General features: G+C 39.4%; 2 protein-coding genes across 2 annotated transcripts; one reads left to right on the forward strand and one right to left on the reverse strand.

Moving 5' to 3' along the window:
• The first annotated feature begins 2,162 nt into the window (after window positions 1-2,162).
• LOC148847931 (bifunctional dTDP-4-dehydrorhamnose 3,5-epimerase/dTDP-4-dehydrorhamnose reductase) lies at window positions 2,163-4,922 on the forward strand. Its single transcript, XM_088949827.1, has 2 exons — window positions 2,163-2,997; window positions 4,237-4,922. Exons 1-2 carry the CDS (start codon window positions 2,542-2,544, stop codon window positions 4,687-4,689), a joined length of 909 nt encoding a protein of 302 aa, XP_088805953.1. The 5' UTR covers window positions 2,163-2,541; the 3' UTR covers window positions 4,690-4,922.
• A 1,668-nt stretch (window positions 4,923-6,590) lies between these two features.
• LOC148847932 (Peroxidase superfamily protein) lies at window positions 6,591-8,100 on the reverse strand. The gene is made up of 3 exons (XM_088951617.1): window positions 7,584-8,100; window positions 7,296-7,484; window positions 6,591-7,206 (listed from the first exon to the last, which is right to left on the reverse strand). Exons 1-3 carry the CDS (start codon window positions 7,902-7,904, stop codon window positions 6,643-6,645), a joined length of 1,074 nt encoding a protein of 357 aa, XP_088807743.1. The 5' UTR covers window positions 7,905-8,100; the 3' UTR covers window positions 6,591-6,642.
• Window positions 8,101-10,443: the final 2,343 nt, after the last annotated feature.

Raw genomic sequence — 10,443 nt, forward strand, 5'->3', positions numbered from 1 at the left:
TTCTTGAAAAGGATTCAAATTTTGCAATAACGAGAAGCAACAAAAATTGGAAAATTTTCTACCAAGTACCAACAAAGTACTCAACCAATGTTATATGATCTGTGTCTATAAGCATCGTCCCAACAACCTTTCACAAAGTCTTGGGACCCCACCAAGAACTTGGTCACGTATTTCAACCTTCACATAAGACTTTTCCTTTCTGGATGAATCCACTTCATATACTTTCCTGGACATACTTGTTCCCTTACTTCCTATGGGATTTCTGAATTAGCTTCTCTCAATGCTACTTGCCAGAGAAGGCCGTGTTTGGGAGTACTTTTCGGCCTAATTGGGCTTCTAAAATGTCAATTTTTGAATTAGGCTTTTTGAAAAAAAAAATTGTTTTATTATTTGCTACTCAAACATCTTTTTGTTCAAAGTAATTTCTTGCCAATATGAAAAATTAAATAGAGCTTATTTTCACATTTTGAAACGGGTTTATTATATGTTGGGCTTTTTCACCAAGCAATTTTTTTTGTCTTTCGGTTTCCCTAACGTTAAAAGCTCCCCCCACCCACCACACACACACCAAAAAATAAATAAAATGGAGAAGCACTCTCAAAGATAGCCTTAATATACTGAAATATAATCAAAAGCACTTACACGGTTCCAGTACCGTGATTGGATCTTTTATGTGATCGAAACCAGGTGATGCCAACTGCCGACACACTAGGTTTATGATCAAATAGATCAAAACCCAAGGCTGTGGTTGGTTCTAAGCAAAAGGTAGGGAAATGCGGGGAAACCTATAACCCTTTCCCCACCTTCTCCTTCAAACCAAACATAGTCTAAGGGTATGTTTCGTTTAAAAGAAAATAAAAGAGAAACAAAAAGTTGAGGGAGGAATTTTGTTGAACCTATGACCCAAGTTGGGGCCTTGGCTCGGTTCGTGGTCAAACCCAACCTCATAATCAACCCTTAAAGTTGAGTGGACTTGTTGGGCCTGTCTGTCCATTTAAGTAGTTAATATGTTATTAAAGTTGAACCAGACTTGGTCTCAAATTATTGAAGGGTTTTGTATAAATAAGGTTTGTAGTTCAAATCCTCTTAGAAGAATATTTTGATAAGGTATTTATTAATTGTAATATACATCATATTTTAGTATACATAATGTTAATGGAGTAAAACCAAATATAGTTTCTGGTGCATATCGGGTTGGGCTTGTATACCCAATGCCTTTGATCTAAAGCCCAGCCCAATATTTTGTTGAGTTGAAATGTTGAATTTTAGGTTCAGGCCTGGCGTAAAGCCCGGACTTTAGCGTGGGTTGCGAGGTTGGGCTTGGGCCTGCAACTTACCAACAAGGAAATCGGTAAAGAATAGAGCACCCAAGATTTTCTTTTCTTTGCATGACTGCATGATTGCATCCATTGTGAATCCGCGAAATCACATCTTCGCCCAGTAAGGGGCCGCCCCATAACACATCCCCCACCGTGTATTGGGAACATTTCCCAATAATGACATTATTAATTCTAATATTATTATCAATACACGGCGAAGATGTGCTGTGGATCGTAGTGGGGCGGCCCCTTATGGGGCGGAGATGTGAACTCTGAATTGCTACCCATCAATTATTTCCATATTTCTACCCACAGAACCGTTGCGTGTATTGAGAACATCTCCCCATAAATGATCAGGGAGATATTCGAAATACACAGATCTAATGTTTTGTGGGTAAGGTTGTGAAAACAACTCGTGGGCAGCAGATGCCGTAGAGGAGTTCGGATCGGAACGGGATCTGCTCTCACAGTACGTCCCAGCCGTGCTTACACGGCTGATTATTCTGATTTGTGATGTAATGTCGGTGTGAGGAGCGATCTGTGAGAAGCAGATTCGAAGCCGCCGTAGAGACAAGGCGGAAGGGGGTCCAAAGAAAGTCATATGTCTACTTTTGAGATGTAGCGTACGATCTTAGAGCCGGTCCCACCATGTCTGTAGGCGAAGAACACAATAGTTGCATATAAGTCGCTGTTTATTAGCATTTCCTCTTCTTGCCCCGGAGGCCCGGATCCGGAGCTGGCCAACCGCCACCGCCAACGCTTATGGTTGTGGTATGGATCCCACCGCGAAGCAATCGCGTAGCCGCAGCCTCAGGTGCAGGTAACCTCCTCTAATTTCATGGCAGATGATTTTGTGTTTGCCAACCGACAATACCGAATGGACGACTGAAGAGTATCCGCTGACTGACTAACCCTTCAATAAATCAAGACCTTTCTTTTGGTGATCAACGATTATGATCGTAGGGAGCATCAACCCTTGATACAATGTTGAAACACCAACATGACGTGTTTCCTGAATGAGAGGGAGAGAAAGACAAAAACATATCGAGATCAACAACCAATGACCAGTCATCACTCATCACTGATTCACGGAAGGTAAAACGAGCCCCGAACTCAATTACTCAACCAGAGATCTCATCATCTTCTTCTTCCACTGTTTGCTACTTGACACTAGCATTATCTTTCGTCTCTCTCTCTCTCTCTCTCTCTCGATCCACCTCTAATGGGTTTTCCGTCGAACGGAACATCTGCATCAGATAAGCCATTGAAGTTTCTGATCTACGGCCGGACGGGGTGGATTGGAGGACTTCTCGGTAAGCTCTGTGAAGCTCAGGGCATCGACTACGCTTACGGCTCTGGCCGACTTGAGAACCGAACCTCGCTGGAGGCCGACCTTTCTACCGTCCGACCCACTCATGTCTTCAATGCCGCCGGCGTCACTGGTCGGCCCAACGTCGACTGGTGCGAGTCTCACAAGGTCGAGACCATCCGCACCAATGTCGTCGGAACCCTGACACTCGCTGATGTTTGCAGAGAAAAGGGATTGATCTTGATTAATTATGCCACTGGTTGCATCTTTGAGTACGATCAGATCCATCCTCTTGGGTCTGGGATCGGATTCAAAGAGGAAGATGTCCCTAATTTTATTGGATCTTTTTATTCCAAGACCAAGGCCATGGTGAGTAATTGATTCTGTTCTTCATTCTCCCTCTCTCTCTGGGTTAGTTGTTTTGCAGATCGCTATGCTATGATAGTTCTGGTTAACTTGAGATCTTGTAGTTTGATAGCTTAGAGTTCGTTTTGCACTATTAGAGTTCGAATTAAGAATGATTAAATATGCTAATTACAATACTTGAATGATTAAATTGCATTGGTTGTCTTTAAATGTTTTGTTAATCATGATGTTCTGATCTGGTAGCTTGGACTTTTTGGATCTTGTCTGTATGCTTAAAGTTTCGCATCTGCATCTTTGTAGTCATTTACTTTGGATCAAGTAGATACTGCGTTGTGCAGCTTGGGTACGGCGTATAGATTGAACTCAATATTACCAAGCTACTCAAAATGCCTAGGAAGGAAGAATATCCGCTTAAGTCTCTTTTATGATGCAATCATGTGCCTGATCCAAGTTGTACATTAAACTATATTCTATTAGAAGCCTATTCTGCATTTATGTACTTAGGTTTTGGAGAGAAGATAAATTGTGACTGATCATCTATTTCGGAAATATCTTGGCTGATAATTTACTGGAGAACTCTTGAAGTTCCATTGCTTCTTGATCTGCGCTTGATTAGTTATCTTCATTTCACACTAAAGCAACTTTTTATTTGCAATTGTACAACGGGACTGTAATTGATATTTTTCCGGTATTTCATCTCTTCCTTCTTATCTACTTATGTTGTAGAAATTGGAGTAATTATTTAATTTTCAATATGTTTTGCAATTTATAATGGATTATTTAGAGAATTTTCAATATGTTCCGGATCCGTCACTACAGACCCTATAGGGTCTGGTGTGGGACTGGCTCTGTGCATTTACTATTTCTTGAGGGATGGTTCTGCACATTTACTTTCCTGTTTGGGACTAGATCTACCCTGAGTCAGACCAGACCAGACCTGACCCATTGACAGCACTAGAAACCGTTAACCAGATATATTTGTGATTTTTACAAAAGAGTGTTTTTATGGTAAGGAATACATGGATTTATGCTCTGTGCCTCTGTTATTGAATAAATTACTGTTTTAATTGTTGCACTACTATGATGGTATTTCATCCCCATTCTGCATTAAGTTGTAATCACTTTCTTCTTCATCATTATTAAATTCTTGAGATGTGGTTTGTGAACGAAATAAATGAAGCTTATAAAGGGAAATCTTTACATGGTAGCTAATAGTTGGTCTCATGTCCCTAAATCTGATAGGTGGAAGATCTGCTCAAGAACTATGAGAATGTTTGTACCTTGCGTGTCAGAATGCCAATCTCATCTGATCTGTCTAACCCTCGCAACTTCATTACTAAGATTACTCGATATGAGAAGGTGGTCAACATTCCCAATTCAATGACAATCCTGGATGAACTTCTTCCAATATCTATTGAGATGGCTAAGAGGAACCTCACTGGAATCTGGAACTTCACCAATCCTGGAGTGGTTAGCCACAATGAGATCCTGGAGATGTACCGGGACTACATTGATCCCAGCTTTGTGTGGAAGAACTTCACTCTGGAGGAACAGGCAAAGGTGATTATTGCCCCAAGGAGCAACAATGAACTGGATACCACCAAACTGAAGAAGGAGTTCCCTGAACTCCTACCCATCAAGGAGTCACTCATAAAGTATGTATTCAAGCCGAATCAGAAGACATCTGCAGCTTGACAGTTTTAGATTAGGTTGTTTGGCATCTGATCTTGTCTATTGACTTTAGCTCCTGCATATTGGATCTTCCAGTATTATTTTGTATGGGTAAGAAATGTCACACTTCACATTCTCATGTGAAGTAATTTGTCTTCCCCCATTGTATGCCCCATAGCTCCTTTTTCATATTTGAACAATGTATTCTTATCAAAGCATGAATAAATATATTGCAAGAGGTTAAGTTTTTTCTTTAACTACTTTGTTATCTGATATTTTCTCTGTTGCTGAAGTATGTAACTGTTTCAAGTATTGTGACACTTAGCATTTGCTTAATTATATGGATCACATCAACTGTGCAGTAGGTGGGCTGGCCATAGATAAATAGTTCAACTAATTTTCTTATGCTGATAGAATGGTTGAGGTCATCCAGTTAATTATATCTTTTTATGAGAGCCATTGGTCACAGCTATAATTGTTTGAAATCAAGTGATAAGTGGGATTTTTATATAGGTGCAATTTCTAATAAATTTGGAAGTGGGATTGTTGGAAAGGTTCTCTGTGTCACTCACATTTGGATGACTAATAGCAGATGACAAGATGTGCAAGTGGTATATATATATATGAGACCTTCCAATTAATTGCTTATAGCAGTGAAGTGATTGAGGCTTTTTTTTTTTTTTTTGTTGAATGAAAATGCATTTCAAGTTAGCACTGAGTGAACAGCTATCCAACAGTCACTCATGACTGGGGTTTCGGTATGCTTTCTCATGAGAGGGAACTGCTCTGTTAGCTGCTGTCTCTGTGCCAGTGAAAATTTTTCGATTTTCAACCAATGTAAGAAATTGGAAGTAATAAAGTTTGGTGAAAATTGTGAATGGATCAATCGACAGAAGTGTTGTATGTCAGATCTTTGATGTTAGATCAGTAGATGCATGGAAGAACTTGGAAGGATATTTGAGTTTCCTCCATGGTTTTCAACATCTAATCCAACTCCAGGAAAAACTTAATTTTAGGGAGTGTGGCACCAACAATGCAATGGTCCAAGCTGGAATTGCATGGTCCAGGGCATGCTTAAGCTTAATTTGCAACCACTTAAAGCTTTGACTTGTCTCAGACTAATATATCAACAGGTTGGTGGGGTGGGAATAACACCAGCACTTGCTTGAAAAGAAAAAAAAATGTTTTGATCCGGCTTGAAAGTAATGACTCGTTAATCCATCTAGCCTTGTATTGTGTTTTGGACATTAGAAGTTGAAGCCTGAATTAAGCCATGAATGATCTGATATCCAAGGTGGAGTTAGTCACAGGGAACAACCCATCATCATCATCCAAACCTTAGCCAAACTGTATGGGGTCAGCATCCCTCGGAAAGAGGATACCAATTCACTCCTGGTTGACAGTAGGTCGTATGGCATCCCTCTTAAAGTGGAGACACAAGTTCAAACCTTAAGGGTATGTTTGGTTTGAAGGAAAAAGTAGGGAATGGAAGGGAAAGGTGGGGAAACCTTTACAAACCTTGTATATAGGTTTCCCCACCTTTCCGTACCTTTTATTTCAAACCAAACATTGCCTAAAGGTAAGCAGGTTCTCTGCATTGTGCTAGTGAACCCCATGTTCACCCTGTCACTAATCTCAATATCTATGTCTAGTATAGAACACCTAGCAGCATTAGGATACCAAAATTGCACCCTGTCACTAACCTCAGAAACCCTAACGCTAACGGGTCATATGGTGCTTTTGAATTGAAGCAAGGTTCCAAGGGAGATCGAATCTGCTCCTCACAAATTGCGCCTCACACTGATCTCACAGCACGTTTCAGCCGTGCATTGGGAACATCGTTCCATGAATAAATATTTTTAAACATGGAGATGTCACTGATTAAACAGAATTTTCCAAACTGATCTTATTTCCACAACCTTCTAAGTTCTAAGGAAAAAAATCTTCTTTATTTATGCATCTCTCTCTCTCTCTCTCTCAATTGGGAACTCTACATTTCAATCTTACTTCTCCATCTTCAAGCACCCCTACATTTCCGAGTTTCAACATTGAAGTTGTAAACTCTCTGAAGAAGAGACCTTCATCTCTCGCGAATGACTCCACAATCCACCTTGTTCTGTAATCGCTAAACAAGGACTGATCCGATTCAAACACACCCATTCCTGCCACAAGTCGTATGAAATAATCATTATCGAATGTCGATGAAGTGGAGTCCAAGAACTCTCCTGCATTGGCATCTCTGTTGGGTTTCAGACATTTCTTTCTCAGATTTTCTGCCAACACATCGTTCAAGCTTGGGTCGACATCATTCGTGGAACTGAAGTTTCGAAGCCGAGCCTCAAACGAAGAACAATGAGAAAATCCCAAGGTGTGACCACCTGATAGAGCCACCAAATCTTTAGTTCCTAATCCCCTCTTTGCAAAGCTCCGAATGAGCTGTGTTACATTCAAGGATGAAGCAGGTAAGTTAGTAGTCTCTGCGGCCTTCGACACCCTTCCATCTTTTCTTCCTTTGAATACATTCCAGTAAGGACCTCCAGTCTGAGAGAAATTAACAAAACAGAGAGATGAGGCAGTAAGAAAACGAAAATACCAGTCTTGACTCTTGAGCTTCTACATTAAAACATTACCAGAACTACTACATCTCTTGCGGCAATTGCGATTATATCAGCGCAAGACACAGCCTGTGGACATGCCGATTCGAGCTTAGCTTTAGCATCGTCGATCACATAGAAAGATCGAAGTGAGATGTTGGGTGGACCGTCTTTCTCTGCCTTGTTGCCCGGAGTTGAGTCCAGCAAAACCGACGCATCACATCCCTGCAACAGAAGCAAATAACCCAGAAACCATTGTATCGCAAACCCATAATAGGAAGTGAAAGCAAAAAACAATATTCAATTCGTTGTGAAGGTGAATACTCTAACGAAACAGTCATGGAAGAACATCCTGAGAATGCGAGCTGGGACTTTTGGGTCATGCATCGATGCGTTGCGAACAGTCTCTAAGATGATTTTATCTGCTTGTGGGCATCTCTGATCATAATAGTAGGCATCAAGCACAACAGTAGTTGACAAAGGAATCACAGTGAAGAGAAGAAAAAGAGTTGCAAAAGCAGAAGGTGCAAGTGTAACAGTACTCATTTGTTCTTGGCTGAAACAAAAACTGATCAAACTAGAACAAACAACTATTAGCAGAGAATCGATGGATGGGAGTTGCATGGGAACTATATCGCAATGCATGTATAAATAGTGCAATTAATTAGAAAACCAAAAAAAATATTAAAAAAAAAATCTCATTTCCCATTTCCCATTTGACGTTGGGTGTTGATTAATTAAAATGCTTCCAAGTTACTTAAGAAGACCATTGAAACTCGTCTCAGCTTGGTGTGCTTTGAGACCAAGTATGTCCACCTAGGCTCTTAAGCCTCTCATACCTTTCGGGATCAACAAAGTGTTTGATGAAATAAAATACAGAGAGTGGGTCCAGGAAATGGTATCGTTTGGTGGGAGATCTAGAGAGTACATAATATGTACTGCATCTGCAGTACAAGATTGACGACCAAGCATCTGGAATGCACGACGAGTACTGGAGAAATAACTGGGTTGTGCATATGCTACCTCCTACTCAGAGTGGACATTCAATGAGAACGCTTTCTTTAGGTATATATCTGTGCTTATAGTCTTTCAGAATTAAGGTCTCGGCTGTGATGCATGCATTTCCATGTGGCAAGTATCAGCCTGAGAATTTATATGAGATGGAAAAAAAATCCATTTGTTTGTTTCTCCTTTGTCCATTTTGAAGTGGAGAATGTTAGATGGACCAAGTAGCGTCAGTCTACCTGATTGTTAATAGAAGTAGGGGTGCAAATCTGCCCGGGTCAAGTTGGGTTAAAGTGAACCCTAGTCCAAGTGGAGTTGTACAACCCCTAACCCAACCTCCCACTCAATCCCATTCAGTTGGTTTGGGCTTGGATTAGGTTTTGTTTGGGCCAAATTTCTTTACTTGATTTTGTTTGAAATAAAAAAGTTCTAACATCTTATACTTGGATTTGTCAATTGGAGTTGATTAACTTCAGCATCAGTATATATACAATCAAGGATTAAAAGGACTAAAATATCAATATTGACCTGGGTATTGATGTGTATCAATATAGCCGGTATTTTTTTTTTATTATAAAGGCATGAGATACATCTAGTCATTATTTCCAAATTTTTAGTATATCTATGTGTTTCTATAGTCACTGATATAAATATAATACACATAATATGGCGCATATCGTATTCATATTTTAATCCTTGTATACAATCACAAAACTATGGTGCCTTAGGAGCAATAATGTTACACAAAATATCTTTGCCCTTAAACTTGAAGTTCTTAAGGCATACATACATACATGCATACATATCAGGTTTGGATTGAGTGGAATCAATGGAATGGATTGAGGAGAAAACCCTAACCCAAACCAATGTTGAATTAGGTTTTCTTCTTTTCCAATTCTAACTCTAACACAACCTGATCTTTTCAGGTTGATTAATAGCTAACCAGGCAAAAATTAAACCCTAAGTTACACAATTCAATTTTTGCCACCTTCAACAACAATTGGGCAAAATGAACTTTAGTTTTTCATCCAGACTTCTTATTTTTTTTTTTTTTTTTGGGGGGGGGGGGGGGACCCAACAACAAATGAACATAATTAAGCCATGCTGGGTTTGTAATGTATGTTCAGAGTCATCAGACCATCTAACCAATCAAAACATCAAAAAAGAAAAAAATCCAGTGGCACCATAGGCAAGAGTAAGGTACAGCCACTGAATGTATGAAACCTACACAATATGAATAGAACGCACATAGGAAGTCAGAGACCACAAATTGGACGAATTGGGCCATAGGTCCACAACTGAATTTGGAAATTTATGCAAGAGGTGCATCGTTTAATCCTGCATCATTAAATTGGGTGGGCCAAATTGGAATATTTAGTTGCACATGGCTTGAAAGTCCCATTTCAGTGACTGTGAGACCCATGAGTTTGATACATGAAGCCCAACCCAATACGAGTCCTGTAATTTTCTCAAAACATTTGTAAGGCATTGGCCATTAGAAAATGGTGTAAGATGAGACATGAGACAATACAAGCCGCAAGGTGGTGGGCCGTGGGCGTGCTACTTAAGCATATTCAGGTCCTGGGTCAAAAAGGTATCCTCTTCTCTGGGCATATCTGCCGGGCCACTTTTTAATTCGCTTGTCTTTGGCCCTTGCCATTGTAGCCCTTTAAGGAATTTTTCCACAAGTTGCATCTTTTTCTTTCTTTTGTCGATAAAACCACAAGTTATTTCTTAGTGTTGTTTTTTTCATGGAAATTATCATTTTTAGCATGGCCATGGCCCGCATCAGGCCCACAAATTTTAGGCCCAGCCAGTACATATTTTTAAATAAATAAATAAATATATATATATATATAATATATACTATGTTATTTTTTATGTTTTAAATAAATATTATAATACAACACCTATAATACATGAAAATGAGCCCAGAATCATGTCCGTCCCATGATAACACATTAACACCAAGTTTTTCCTAAAAATGGGTTACTTTTAAAAAATTGGTGTTACACCATTTTTTTTCAAACACACAAATTAATGTCTGTTTATTATTCATGCAATCTAAAAATAAAATTAAAACCCGTGTGTTACTTTAAGCTATGTTTGGTTTGAAGGAAAAGGTAGGAAAAGGAAGAGAAAAGTAAGAAAACCTATACAATGAATAAGTGTTTGATTC

Source organism: Nelumbo lutea, chromosome 6, assembly GCF_056320005.1.
Source record: "Nelumbo lutea isolate HS-2025 chromosome 6, American lotus-T2T, whole genome shotgun sequence".
NCBI lineage: Eukaryota > Viridiplantae > Streptophyta > Magnoliopsida > Proteales > Nelumbonaceae > Nelumbo > Nelumbo lutea.